Source organism: Oratosquilla oratoria, chromosome 32, assembly GCF_046742065.1.
Source record: "Oratosquilla oratoria isolate Oo_2021 chromosome 32, ASM4674206v1, whole genome shotgun sequence".
Lineage (NCBI taxonomy): Eukaryota > Metazoa > Arthropoda > Malacostraca > Stomatopoda > Squillidae > Oratosquilla > Oratosquilla oratoria.
Genome location: NC_134808.1, coordinates 10,698,961 through 10,714,369, shown reverse-complemented (window position 1 = coordinate 10,714,369; position 15,409 = coordinate 10,698,961). Strand labels below are relative to the sequence as shown.

At 37.3% G+C, this 15,409-nt stretch overlaps 1 protein-coding gene across 3 annotated transcripts in view; it reads left to right on the top strand.

The window, feature by feature from the left end:
- Septin4 (septin 4) overlaps nucleotides 1-15,409 on the top strand; it is a 309,607-nt gene that overhangs the window by 227,574 nt on the left and 66,624 nt on the right. For all 3 annotated transcript variants that reach the window (XM_076213803.1, XM_076213804.1, XM_076213802.1), the window contains one exon: nucleotides 13,461-13,611. In XM_076213803.1, the coding sequence (XP_076069918.1) occupies nucleotides 13,461-13,611 (151 nt within the window). The remainder of the gene's footprint in view (nucleotides 1-13,460; nucleotides 13,612-15,409) is intronic.

Sequence of the window (15,409 nt, the reverse complement as noted above, 5' to 3'; positions counted from 1 at the left end):
ACTAAGTCCTAGTTAATCTGGCTCACTGCTATACTGTGGTAATTGTTGTTAAGGGAATTGCATTGTTTACTTGAGCTACGGCAATTTCCCGAAAGCTTGTTTAATTTCGAATCGGGAACCTTTCCTGTAACTTCGTACCACACTATCGTAATTTTGATTGATATATTATTAAACTCCCATCCCTCTTTATTATTTATTTAAGATTATGTTGTAATTTTTATTAACATATCGGGAACTTTGAGAACTTACTTAAAGTATCAGTTGTCCCGTGGCTTCGAAGCCGTTTTACGAGCGCGTAAGAATCCCAGCCGAACGAGACTAAGTTTAGTTAACTGAACGTGAGACAAGCTTCAACTCTGGTACCAGAAGGACAAATAAACCTCAGCAAGGGATTTCTACAATTACATCGAAGCCTCAAGAATACACCAGTTCCGACGATTAGTTAGAGAACTCAACCAGGTAAGTTCTCTAACGTTCGCAGTTTGTAGTCAATTAATTACAACAATACTAAAAGTCTTCTCTAACTAATCAGAATTCTCGGATTTAGTTTTCTAATTCGGAATTTGAGAATTTACGTAAATATTTAAATCTAACTTTAGTAGTCGATTTCAACTTTAACTTATTACCGTGTCACAAAATCCCTGGACAGTGGAAGGAGGAGGTGGAGGTTGTGGGGGCGTGGGAAATACCTACCTTAGGTGAGATGAAGGGAGATAGACAGCTACAGTGGGAAGCCGAAGTCCAGGAGATTTGTACCACCGACCGGGACCACGCGCACTCCCTTCTCGGCGCGCGTGTACATAAGTCAGAGAGGGGGGTGGGGGGACAACTCATTAAGTAGATCGTCCTAGGCTAATCAAACAGATCATCCTATTGTGATATTTAATGATCTAGACTGATTATACAATCAAACATTGTAATCATGCTACACACTAATCATTGACTGATTTAACAGACAACCTAATTTCACTTATGTATCCTACTTTATCCCTGCGCGCAACTATGATATCTAACTGTACTTAACACTAGGTCGTATTCTCTTAGCGTCTTCTGCTGGATGCGGGGGTGTCTTCAAATAGGCGCGGGTCCCTCGTTCAGGCAGGATGCGCTTGCTATTGAAGGATAACTGTGCCGTTGAGCATGGCGGGAACCCTGGCCATCTTCGTTGTTGGACACTTCATGGCGGGACGCGGGTTTGATCTCGTAGGGGGTTTCCTATTTTGCACTATCAAGTTCCTTTCAGGTCCGGATGTCCCGAAAAAGGGGGGGGGGCAGGATATACAAATAGTCGAATAGCACAAGGGTGGTGTGTTCACTGGAGGCTGACCTCGTCACGACACCATTCAAATCCGTTCCCACGATTGTCTAGGCGTCACTGTCTTAAATTCGATAAGTCTCCGGGGGATTTTGTACTTGAATCACTCGCGTAGAGTCTGACAGTGCGTAATCGGTCACTTAATGAAGCAAATCCTCGATAGCCACCATATGGGAGGGTAGGGCGCGATTGCACTTCCGAGAATACGAGCGGCCCGACCTCCCTGTAGGGACCCAGGGGGAATAACTGCCCAGTGCTCGGCACCGCCGGGTCAGCCGCCTGCCCATACACTATGGCATACACCGTTGCCGATTTTCGCAATGTCAACTCAATAGTTCCGTAGGGTGCGCCGTGCGCTGTGTATGTGGACGTTGAAGCAGTTCTAATTGTTCCTTGAGGGTAGTCACTATTCACGAGAGTGGAAGATATGATCCTAACTAGTCTAATTAAAACTAGCCTAAACAATAAATAGCAAGCGCTCAGGGGGTGAGGGTATAACCGTTAGACCTGATTCGAACGGTAACATTTGAAGGAATACACTAATTCTATTCATAAAGTAGCAACTTACAACTGCAGAAAGGAACAGTAAACTTGATAATTTGTGGAATCCCACACTTAATATTAAACATTCGTGACTTTGCTTGCAGGCATATGTAAACACTTGGAACTAAAGGGAGGGGGGAGGTTTTTCTTGAGCAGTTAGAAGTCTCTCTCAAATTCGTTAAGGCACTGTAACTGATTGTCAAATTGGCACAATAGTTAATGAGGATAAGGAGACGAAAAAATATCAAGAAGTAGTTGCTAGAGGTCTTAAGAGTTCCGGTGATTCCAAGGAGTAGAGGGAGTTGATGGCTGAAAAGGGTTGAAAGGAGACGAAAAGCTGTGGAACCTGCGTCGGCTAGGCCCTTGAGCGAAAGTATTTGGTAACTGTGGTTTGAGAGCAGACGTAAGAAAATGAGAAGTAAGGGTAGGCCGTGTGTCACAACCCAAAGTTGTGACATACCCTTTGTGTCGTAAGCCGCTATGTAAGCGTTTTTTATTAAGGTTACGATAGTGTGTGGGTACGAAGTCCGGTTTCCTGTTCTTTATACTGAGTTTGTTCGGTTTTATTAATTTCCTCATTTGAGGACCTTTTTAACTTTCGGGAAATTTGCCGGCTTTGGTACCTTGTTTTTCTCGTGAACATTCGGAAATTTCCGAATAGTTCTCTATTCTTGGTGGCCTCTATTGTTATTTTGTCGTGGTTTCTTTTGATCTGTTGCCTTTATCCAATTTAAGCTAGTATTTAAATCAAAATTATTTTTACTTAATTTCTATCTTCGTTGTGCTTAGTCTATAAGACGGTTTTCAGCACGACTATTTTGTTCGTGTATTTGTGACGAATTGTTTGGGTTGGCGTCGTTATGGCTAGCCACGATAAGACATTTTCCGCTTCGGAAGTTTTGCAAAGACTCCGAAGACAGAGAGCCCATAAAAAGGGGCTTATCTCTAAGGACTTTAAAGCTCTTAATGCTAAATCCGATTCTTTATCTATTTCCGTCCTTGACGATATGTTAATTCAGATTGAGAATTTCCTCTCAAAAATACAAGATTTGGACGAGGGAATTGATGAATTGCTCCCCGAAGAAGAAAAGGACGAGGATATGGAGAAATTCAGAGCTTACCGCCTGTCCGTTCTTCTCGAATTGTCTCCTTATAAGGAACGGAGACAAGAGTTAAGGGGAGTTTTTGAATCTCAAATAGGTGAAAAACTAAACAAGTCCACTGATAATTCTGTAAAACTTCCTCTTCCTCCTATTGTTCTTCAACATTTCGAGAACAATTTCAGCAATCCTTTTGCTTATTTAAACTTTAAAAAGGGTTTCTGAATGCCTTAGCTGGTATCCCCAATCTGACTAATAGTCAGAAGTTAATTTATTTGAAGGGATACCTCAGAGGGGAGGCTTTCCATTTAGTAGAGAACTTACCAGTGGATGATTCAAGTTTTGACTCTGCTTTCATTCTTCTTGATGAGTTGTATTTCAACAAGGAAGAAATTCTTGATAAGGTGTTGATTTCCATTATTAATGCACCGGAGGTCTCACTCTTGAGAGACCTTGAAAGTTACATTAGGTCTGTAGATTCCAAGCTACAAGACCTTAAGGGAATTGGGGTAGATTTCACTAGGCCAGGAAGCGAGGGCCTCCTCTTGATAAGTAAATTAATCTTGGTTAAATTGCCAAAAAAAAATTTAATTGAATTGTCTCGGGTGATTAATTCTAATTACCCAATTTTAATCAACTCAAGGAAGTTTACCAGTCAGTTTTGGTTAGACTTAAAATGGGATCAGATGATCTTGGTGTCAAACCTAAACGAAGTCTTACTACCAGCTCTCTTGCTTTCAAGGAAATTTCCTTGAAAAAACCAGTTGATGGCTCCTTTAAGGCCAATTCTAATCCCATTAAGAAGTCTATTAGTAGATGTAAATTTTACCCCGCTTCCGACCATGCTAGTTCGAAGTTTACTTCATATAAATCCCTTAAGCACAGGAAAGCTAGAGCAGCTCAGTTAGGACTGTGCAATAGATGCCTAAATCATGGACATGGTTCTTTGGAATGCTCTGGGTTAAGGGCTGTTCTGCCTTACAAATGATTTTCTGAAGGGAAAGTATTTAATTTTCATAATTCAACAGATTCCATTGTTCCTTTGGTCTCCCTTCCTATTAGCAGAGGAAAGAGAACTGCCCAATGTCTCTTTTTGTTGGACACGAGCCCAGTTTTCTATCATTAATAAGGAATTTGTAGAGGACAAAGTTGGACGTTTCCTCCTTGTATATCCTTTCCCTGTCAGCTTTTTTAAATGATTCTCTTCTTTTATCAAATTTGTTTTTCCATACATCAATCTTCCCTTTCTATACTGTTCGTTTTTTCCATGTATTTTTCCTCATTTATTTCCAGCTCAACTAATATGTGGTCACTTTTACTTATTAGCGTCTTATATTCAATCTTGTCCACCATTTCGGGTTCTGATGTGATCATTAGGTCCAGTCGCGATGGTTCTTCCTCATTTCTATACCTAGTATTCTCTTGTATCCATTGTGTCATTGTATGTTCTATAATCATATCAAGTAATACATTTCCCCATAGGTCTTCTCCACCCTTCACTGTCATATCTTCCCAGCAGATTTCTTTACAATTAAAGTCACCCATCATACCTATTCTCCCTCCATCACCCATTATCTTATTTAGTGTTGTCCTTGTGTCTTCTAACATATTTGGTGTTCTCTCTCTTCCCATGAAGCCATTTTGGGAGGCACATAATTTACTACAAACTTCCTGCTCTTCCCATCCCTGTCCTCCACTTCCATCATAATCATCTCTACTCTATTCTTTCCATATCTGACATTCCTCACATTTATATCCTTCCTAGTCAGGAACATAAATTCATCCCCTTGTTTTACCTCTCTGTTTCTAATACAATAAGTATATGCACCATGTCCTACACTGTTGGGTGGTAGTGGTCTTTTCAATTTTGTCTCTACAATTCCCATTATGTCCGGTTCTTTTTCCTTCAGGTAATCATTCAGTTCGTTCAAGCCTGTTATTAAGCCATCTATGTTTGTGTAAGACACTTTTAATTTTCTGCTACTTCCATCGTATTTTCTGTTTCCTATCCGTTTTTCTCTGCTATGAACCATTTCCTCACTTTCATATTCACTACTCTCCAATAGAATTTCTCTTTGTCTGACTGTTCTTTTCTCGTTTTATCCTTAGCTTTTAGTCTTTTTGTTTTCTCATCCTCTCTTTCCTCTTTATTAATTTCTCTTTTTATCCATATCTGTTATATTGATCATTTTTTGCTAGTTTCCCTATTTTTGCTAAGATATTCTCTGCTGTCGTTAGTGACCTGAATTTGATCTTAATTGGTCTGATCTTATCTGTATTGTATTTCCCTATTTCATATATTTCTTCAATTTCTTTCCATGTTTCTTATTCATCCTCTTGAACTACTTCTAATATCTTGTTTACTTTTTCCTTTTGCTATTTTACTCCTGTGGTCCTATTTGGACTATGTTTCTCTTCCATCCCTAATATAATTATACATTTCTCTTTGTCCGCTTTGTCACAATATTTCTAAATACAATTTTGTTGTTCTCCTTGACTTTTCTCCAACCCTGTGCTTCTTTTGCTATGGACTCTGTATTCTCTTCATTATTATTATTCTTTAATTCCTCATTCTCATCTTTTACTTCTTTTAACTGTCTCTCTAATTCTTCTATTTTTTTTTTTTTTTTTTTTTTTTTAGGTTTTGGTTCTCCTTCTTTAGTTCTTCCAGTTTTCTCAACTCTTTGTGTAACTGGTGTTAACTGGTTAAACTTATCCTCCCATGCTTCGTTCATTTTTTTTAGTTTCTCCTCTAGATTTACTAGTCGGAGGAGGTTGTTCCCTCCTCCCTCATGAAATCCACAAAACCCTTTTTCTTCTCTTCCCAGTGAGCTGCTATTATTTATACATCTGCTTTTGACACATCTGCTTCCTTGTTCTTCCTCATCTGTGTTCTGCACTCCTTTTGTTTACACCCCTTATAACATCCGGGGGCCATTCGTCCCCTTCCTCATTTCCTTCCATTTTCCTCAGTAATCCTTCTCTTTCTCCTTTTTCTTCACTTTACCACTACACCACGAGCTTTCCCCTTCCCTACTAATACAAGAAATGTACTCCCTCGTTGTTGATATCGATGAAACTTGAATTTTTCCTGGAGTTCCAAACTTCGCTGTCATTTCGAACGACGTGTGTGTGTGTGTGTGTGTGTGTGTGTGTGTGTGTGTGTGTGTGTGTGTGTGTGTGTGTGTGTGTGTGTGTGTGTGTGTGTGTGTGTGTGTGTGTGTGTGTGTGTGTGTGTGTGTGTGTGTGTGTGTGTGTGTGTGTGTGTGTGTGTGTGTGTGTGTGTGTGTGTGTGTGTGTGTGTGTGTGTGTGTGTGTATTTACCTAGGTGTATTTACCTAGTTGTATTTTAGGGGAAGAGTGCTATGCTTGTAGTGACCCGTTTTTGTATCTTTCATCATCCAGTTTCATCTTAAATTCTTGTATAGTTTTTGCACCCACTGCTTCCTCATTCAATTAGTTCCAGATATCCATCACTCTGTATGGGAAGCTATTATTTTTCAGATTTCCTCTATAACTATCCTTTTTAAGTTTCTTTTCATATCCTCTTGTTTTGTTTTTCTTTTATCCCACTTTAATAAATAATCTCTATCAAGGACTTCCATCCCTTTCATAATTCTGTAGATGGTTAGTAGATCTCCTCTTTCTCTTGTTTTTCCAGGGTTGGTAGTTCCAGTTTGTCCAATCTTTGTTCGTATGTCAATTTGGAGAGTGTTGGTGCCATCTTTGTCGTTGCTCTTTGAATTCTTTCTAATTTCTTTATGTTCTTTTTAGTACTGGGTGTCCATAGTGTCGCAGAGTACTCCAACCTTGATCAACGTAACTAATATTTTCTTTACCATTTCTTCATCCAAGTAGTCCAAGGGCACCTTCATTGATCTTAGCAAATTGAAGGTTTCTCCGACTATTTGGTTGATATGTTTGTCTTGTGCCATGTCTTTGCTGATAATTACTCCTAGGTCCCTTTCCGAGTTAACTTTTTTAATTTCCTTTATACCAATTTTATATTGCCCCTATATTCTAATTTTACTTTTTTTTTCAAATTCCATTATACTACATTTCTTGATGTTGAAGTTCACTTTACACTTTTGATTCCATTCCCAGACTTTGACCAAGCCATTTTGTAATGATTCACAATCTTTCTCTGTACTTACTTTCTTTAGGAGTTTTGTATCATCTGCAAAGAAGTTCACATAACATTCCACACTTTCATCCATTTCATTTATATATATGGCAAACGTTATTGGAGCCAATACAGAACCCTGCGGGACTTCACTTATCATCTCTTCCAAGGCCGATTTCTTGTCTCTAGGTACCACCCTCATTTTTCTCCCGTTTAAGAAATCTTCCATCCATTCCAATAACTTTCCTTGTACTCCACCTATTGTTTCAATTTTTCTTAGTAGCTTTTTCTGTGGTATTTAATCAAATGTTTTTTGTAAATCTAAGAAGGCACAATCTGCCCATCTGTCCCTTTCTTACATTATTTCTATTAGTCTCGAGTAAAAGCAAATCAAATTTGTGACACATGATCTTCCACATCTAAATCCAAATTGTTTTGGATTTAGTATATTATTCTCTTCCAAAAGTTTAATCCATTTACTTTTGATGTAACCTTTTCACATATTTTTGTTATTGTACTTGTAAGGGAGACCGGTCTATAGTTGGTTGAATTTTCCTTGTCCCTCCTTTTTGTATTAGTACAATATTTGCATTTTCCTAATATTGTGGTACTTTTGCTTCCTTGAGTGAGAAATCAAATATCTTGTGTATTTTGTCCGTTAGTTCATCTATACATTCTTTTAATATCCAATTTGCAATTCCATCCGGCCCGTGTGATTTTCTGATGTCAAGGTTTTTTTTATTTGGTCCCTTATTTATTTCTGTGTCACAGTTATTTCTTTCATTGGGGGGGATTTTTCTGTCCTTCCTCCCAATTTTGTGTACTTTCAATTGTGAATATAGATTTAAAATGTTTGTTCATAATTTCAGCCATTTCTACACCCTCTATATATTCATTATTTCCTTCACGCAGTTTCACTATTTCATATTTATACTTTAGTTTGTAATTGACATACCTGTAAAATAATTTAGGTTGGTCCTTGCATTTATTTATTTATTATTATTATTTTTTTTTTTTCCTTTTCATATTTTCTTTTTTCTTTCTTGCGTATTTTTACTTATTCAGTTCTTAGTTTGATGTATATTTGCCATTTTTTCTTTATTCCACCTTTTCCAGGCTTTATCTCTTCTATCATTAGCCTCACTACACTTCTTGTACACCCGTTCTTGTTTCTTCTTTGGTATGTATTTGTCTATTCCCTCCTTGTAATTTTCTTATATGTTCCATTTCTCTTCCATCTTTGTGCCTTCATTTAAGTAGTTTCAAATCAATTTGTGCTTTTAATTCGAACTCTATTAGTATGTGGTCACTCTCCCCAATTGGTGTCTTATATTCCATTTTATCAACAATTTCAGGCGTAAATATTAAATCTAGTCTCGACGCTTCCTCATTGTTTCTATACCGGGTATTTTCCTTTGCCCATTGAGTCAGTGGATATTCAATGGTCATATCCAGTAGAATATTTCCCCAAAGTTCTTCTCCATCTTTCACTGTCATCTCTTTCCAACATCTTTTGAGTTAAAGTCACCCATAATTACTACGATTCCTCCTTTGAGTAATTCAGCTGATCCATTCTTTGTGTCTTCCATTATTTTGGAATTATCATTATATGTCCAAGGCTGTGTTTTTGGGGGCACATATATTACTATAAATTTTCTACTTTTCATGTTTCTGTTTTCAACTTTAAACATAACCAATTCCACATTATTTTTTCTTTCTGTTATTTTTGTCACCTTTCTTAGTCAAAAATATGACTCCTCCACCCTGTTTCTGCATTTTATTTTTCGCCAATGGTTGTATAGACCTTGTCTCACAGTATTTAATGGTAGTGGAACTCTTAACTTGTCTCCACAATTCCCATTATGTCTGGTTTCTCTGTTGATAGATTGTCGTTTGATTTTTTTAGTCCTGAAATCATGCCGTCTATGTTAGTGTATGTTATTTAAAAATTTTATTTTCTTCTCTTTTTTTGGTTTATGTTTCCTTTTTCTTCTTCTTCTTCTTCTTTTTTCTTCTTCTTCTTTTATTTACCATTTTCTCAGCCTCAGGTCCAGTACTCTCCAAAAAATAACTCACCCTTTTCAGTCTTGGTTCTTCTCTCGTTTTTTTTTTTTTTTTCTAAATTGCTTCATCTCTAAGTGTCTCTTTCTCTTTTTCTCATAGATCATTTCTTTTTTCTTTTCTTTTTTTATCCATACATTTAAAAAAAAATGACTGTTTGCCAGCTTTGCTGCTTTTGATAGTACTTCTGTTATCATTTAAGACCTTAGTGTGTGTGTGTGTGTGTGTATTTACCTAGTTGTATTTTACGGGAAGGGGAGCTATGCTCGTGATGTCCCGTCTTCATATCTCATTTTATCTAAACTATTTTTAAATTCATGCATTGTTTTTGCACACACCACTTTCTCATCTAACTTGTTCCAACTATCTACTACTCTGTGAGGAAAGCTGTTCTTTTTCAGGTCTCTTCTATAGCTGTCTTTCTTGATTTTCTTTCCGTGCCCTCTTGTATTTCTGTCATCCCATTTTATCAGATTCTCTCTATCAATAATTTATATGCCTTTCATGATTCTGTAAATAGCTATCAAATCTCCTCTCTCTCTTCTTTGCTCTAGTGTCTGTAGTTCAAGTTTTGCTAGTCTCTCTTCATATGATAGTTTTGAGAGTGTTGGTGCCAATTTTGTAATTGCTCTTTGTATTCTTTCAAGTTTTTATATATACATATTTTTGTACTTGGTGACCACATCGTTGCTGTATATTTCAATCTTGGTCTTGTCAGTGATTAGAATTTTCCTCACCATTTCTTCATCCAGGTATGTAAATGCCACATTAATTGTTCTTATTAAATTACAAGTTTCTCCAAAAATCTTACTTATATGTTTCTCAGGTGACATAACAATGACTCCCAGGTCCTTCTCATTTTCTACTTTTTTTATTCCTTTTTCTCCCAATTTATATGATCCTGTTATTCTGTTTTTGCTTTTTCCAAATTCCATTATACTAAACTTTTTAGTATTGAACTCCATCTCCCACTTCCTACTCCATTCCTGTACTTTATTTAGATCACTCTGTAGTGACTTACAATCTTCTTCCGTGTTCACTTTTTTTAATAGTTTTGCATCATCTGCAAAGAAGCTCATATAACTTTTAATTTCTTCATCCATATCATTAATATATATAGCAAACATTATTGGGGCCAGTACTGTTCCTTGTGGAACACCGCTTATTACGTCATCCCATTTTGAGTGTTTGTCTCTTATCACTACTCTCATTTTTCTTTCTTGCAAAAAGTCTTCCATCCATTTAAGCAGTTTGCCCTGTATTCCTCCTTCAGTTTCTAATTTCTTAAGCAATTTCTTATGTGGTACTTTGTCAAAAGCTTTTTTTAGGTCTAGAAATCCACAATCAGCCCATCCATCTCTTTATGTATTATATCTATTAGCCTTGAATAGAAACATATTGAATTAGTGACGCATGATCGTCCTTTTCTGAATCCAAATTGCCTTGGATTTAGCACGCTGTTTTGTTTTGTTTTTCTAAATATTTTACCCATTTACTTTTGATAATTCTTTCACAAATTTTTGCTATTGTACTTGTTAGAGAGACTGGTCTATATTTGGTAAGGTCTTCTTTATTTCCTCCTTTATATATAGGTACTATATTTGCTTTTTTCCAATCTTCTGGAATTTTTCCTTCTTTCAAGGAACTATTCATTATGCTATGTATTTTGTCTTCCAGTTCATTTCTGCATTCTTTCAAAATCCAGTTTGCTATTTCATCTGGTCCATGCGATTTTCTAACATCAAGATTACTCAAGTGTTTCGTTATTTCATTCTTTGTTACTTCTATTTCTTTCATAGGGGGGACTTTCTCTTTGTGTGTGTGTGTGTGTGTGTGTGTGTGTGTGTGTGTGTGTGTGTGTGTGTGTGTGTGTGTGTGTGTGTGTGTGTGTGTGTGTGTGTGTGTGTGTGTGTGTGTGTGTATTTACCTAGTTTACCTAGTTGTATTTTACGGGAAGGGGAGCTATGCTCGTGATGTCCCGTCTTCATATCTCATTTTATCTAAACTATTTTTAAATTCATGCATTGTTTTTGCACACACCACTTTCTCATCTAACTTGTTCCAACTGTCTATTACTCTGTGAGTAAAGCTGTTCTTTTTCAGGTCTCTTCTATAGCTGTCTTTCTTGATTTTCTTTCCGTGCCCTCTTGTATTTCTATCATCCCATTTTATCAGATTCTCTCTATCAATAATTTCTATGCCTTTCATGATTCTGTAAATAGCTATCAAATCTCCTCTCTCTCTTCTTTGCTCTAGTGTCTGTAGTTCAAGTTTTGCTAGTCTCTCTTCATATGATAGTTTTGAGAGTGTTGGTGCCAATTTTGTAATTGCTCTTTGTATTCTTTCAAGTTTTTTTATATACATATTTTTGTACTTGGTGACCACATCGTTGCAGCATATTCCAATCTTGGTCTTATCAGAGTGATTAGAATTTTCCTCACCATTTCTTCATCCAGGTATGTAAATGCCACATTAATTGTTCTTATTAAATTATAAGTTTCTCCAAAAATGTTGTTTATATGTTTCTCAGGGGACATATTATTCATAACAATGTCTCCCAGGTCCTTCTCATTTTCTACTTTTTTTATTCCTTTTTCTCCCAATTTATATGATCCTGTTATTCTGTTTTTGCTTTTTCCAAATTCCATTATACTAAACTTTTTAGTGTTGAACTCCATCTCCCACTTCCTACTCCATTCCCATACTTTATTTAGATCACTCTGTAGTGACTTACAATCTTCTTCCGTGTTCACTTTTTTTAATAGTTTTGCATCATCTGCAAAGAAGCTCATATAACTTTCAATTTCTTCATCCATATCATTAATATATATAGCAAACATTATTGGGGCCAGAACTGTTCCTTGTGGAACACCGCTTATTACTTCATCCCATCTTGAGTATTTGTCTCTTATCACTACTCTCATTTTTCTTTCTTGCAAAAAGTCTTCCATCCATTTAAGCAGTTTGCCCTGTATTCCTCCTTCAGTTTCTAATTTCATAAGCAACTTCTTATGTGGTACTTTGTCAAAGGCCTTTTTTAGGTCTAGAAATGCACAATCAGCCCATCCATCTCTTTCTTGTATTATATCTATTAGCCTTGAATAGAAACATATCAAATTAGTGACGCATGATCGCGCACGCGTGTGTGTGTGTGTCTTGAAGCACATCAACTGCTCTTAACAGATTTGACAGACATTACATTTCAATTCTGACGCCGAGTTGTTTGTTTGCTAAAATGTTAATATTTACAAGGTATTCAACCCACTCGCCTTTCACAAATCTTGAGCAAAGCTTAGTTACCATGCTGGTCAGGGACAGTGGTCTGTAATTCAGAAATATCTCCTTACTTCCAATCCTGAAATACTATCTTTCTTTTGTGAACATACAATTAGATTATGAAACTTTTCTGCCAGCTGTCCTGTACAATCTTAAAGTATTAAATTTCAGACCCCATCAGAATCTCAAGCTTTAATCTTATTTAATGTTACCAGTAGTTTATATATTCAACTTATTTCCATTTTTATATATTTTAACCCAACATTACAATGCTCACTTTTCTCCTTTTCCAAGCAATTTTTCTTAGCAAAATTGATTGGAAACAGTAGTTAATCTTCAGCCTGAGTTGATGCATTTTCAAAGACTTCTCCCACTTTTACCATTGAGATTCTTTCCATTTGTTTTAATTTACCGTTGACAAACTGTAAAGTAATTTAGGTTAGTCTCTGCAATTGTCAACAATGCCTTTTCCAATTTTTCTGTCTTCCTCTCCTCGATTTTTTTTTTCCCTAGCCTCATCTCTGACTTTATCAGATTTTTTCCACTAATCCTTGGTACTTATGTGTTCACACCCGAGTTGCAGAGCCTTAGAACTATTTTCTGTTTCTTGTATATTCATAAATTCCTTCCAGTCTCCTAGCCTCATCTCTGACTTTATCAGATTTTTTCCACTAATCCTATGTACATATGTGTTCACATCCGTGTTGCAGAGGTTTAGAAATATTTTCTGTTTCTTTTGTATTCATGAATTCTTTCCAATCTTTCTGTCTTCTCTTCCTCGGATTTTTTTTTTTTTTTTTTTTTTTCTCCTAGCCTCATCTCTGATTTTATCAGATTTTTTCCACTAATCCTTGGTACATATGTGTTCACACCCGAGTTGCAGAGCTATAGAAATATTTTCTGTTTCTTGTATATTCATGAATTCTTTCCAGTCTACTAACATAATCTCCTCAAACCCGATACAGTGTTTCCCCAAATTGGCAGTTATCATAGAGTATAGTGCCCGGAATATTTTCTCCAGGTTTTTGTAATTCTCCCACAGACTTCGGCAACTGGATGTGGAATTTATGCGGAGACTTCATCGGAAAGTCAACATAGTACCAGTCATTGCCAAGGCGGACACCTTAACCAAGTCAGAGATAAATAACCTGAAGTCCAGCGTTCTGAACGACATCGAAGACAACAAAATCAAGGTTGGTTTGGCATGCCTTTGGTATGGGGAAAAACTTGATTGCGGTCTTTGGAAGGAAATGAAATAGGAGGCTTTGTAAAAAGGAAGAGAGGGCACCCCCTTGACCCTAGACAACGCCAGGGAAGAGGTGCTTTTCGGAAGCTGAGGATTGCTTCGGAAGGGGATACAATGAGGTGCCACTCCACTCCGAGGTGAGTGACGAGCTGAGGCCTAGTTGAAGATTAGCAGCAGCTCTGCATTCTAGCAGGTACTGGTGAAAGGGTATTTACAACGCAGCCCCACAAAGTTTGCAGTGTTCATATCTCTCCCTGCATGTAACACTTGCCAGTCACAAGATATATCCCACCCTCCTACCAGGAGGCAGGTGAATGGCCTCATACCTAGTGACGTGTCGAGGCTGAAGTAGCAATAAAGCTGTTATGGTCGACCTTTGTCATAAATCTGGCCATCTTGATGGTAACATCCTTGATCTGTGCAATCGTGGGCGGCAGGGGCAATGTGCTCCTAATGAACTTCGTCGTATCCGCAAAAGTGTTCCCTGGAACATAAGAACATAAGAATGAAGGAGACTGCAAGAGACCATAAGGCCTAGACTAGGTAGCTTCGTATCCAACACCACCTGCCACCCCCATCCATAAAGTTGTCTAATCGTTTCTTAACACAACTGATAGTTTCAACGCTTACTACATGGTTACTAAGTTTATTCCATTCGTCGACCACCCTATTAGTAAACCAATTCTTGGCTATTTCCTTTTTAAATCTAAATTTGTCCAGTTTATATCCATTACTGCGAGTCCTGCCCTGTTGTTTTATTATGATGACCTTGTTTGCATCACCCTTGTTAAAGCATTTGATCCACTTGAACACTTCTATTAGATCACCCCGTACTCTGACTCTTTCCAGAGAGTGTAAGCTAAGGTGCCTAAGCCTCTCTTCATAAGGCAAATTTCGGAGTCCATGTATTATTTTGGTCATTCTTCTCTGTACTGATTCTAGTGAATTGATGTCCATTCTGTAGGACGGAGACCAAAGCTGTACCGCATAGTCAAGGATGGGTCTAACTATCGCTAGATAGAGTTTAATAATTACCTCTGCACTTCTATTCGTTACCGTCCTAGCAATGAAACCTAATGCTCTGTTAGCTTTATTCCTGGCGCTAATACACTATTTCCTGGTTTTAAGGTCCGGACTCACTAGAACTCACAAGTCTCTCTCGCACTCAGTTTTCTCTAAAAGCAAGCTACACTTAGAGATATTGAAGTTCATTTGCCATTTCACCGACCATGTGAACAATTTGTTAAGATCATCCTGCAGAATCTCTGCGTCCTCTCCTGACCTAATTAGGCATCCTATTTTAGTGTCATCCGCAAACTTACTAACATCACTATTTATACCATCGTCTAAGTCGTTTATGTACATAATGAACAACAAGGGACCCAAAACCGAGCCCTGTGGGACCCCAATAGTAACATTACCCCACCTAGATTTTACTCCATTTATGGTGACCCGCAGTTTTTTGTTACTAATTTAAGCTCTAATCTATTCTAACACTTTTCCTCCTATGCCATGGACTTTGATTTTATTTAGTAGTCTCTGGTGTGCCACCTTGTCGAACGCTTTGCTAAAGTCAAGGTAAATAATATTGTAATTATCATTGTTATCTGACGCCTTATATACTTTAGTGCAAAAGGATAGAAGATTATTCACACATGACTTACCCTTGGAGAAACCATGCTGTGAATCACGAATTAAATTGTCTTTCGATGTGTTCTCTGAGTCTATTTACTATTATTGATTCA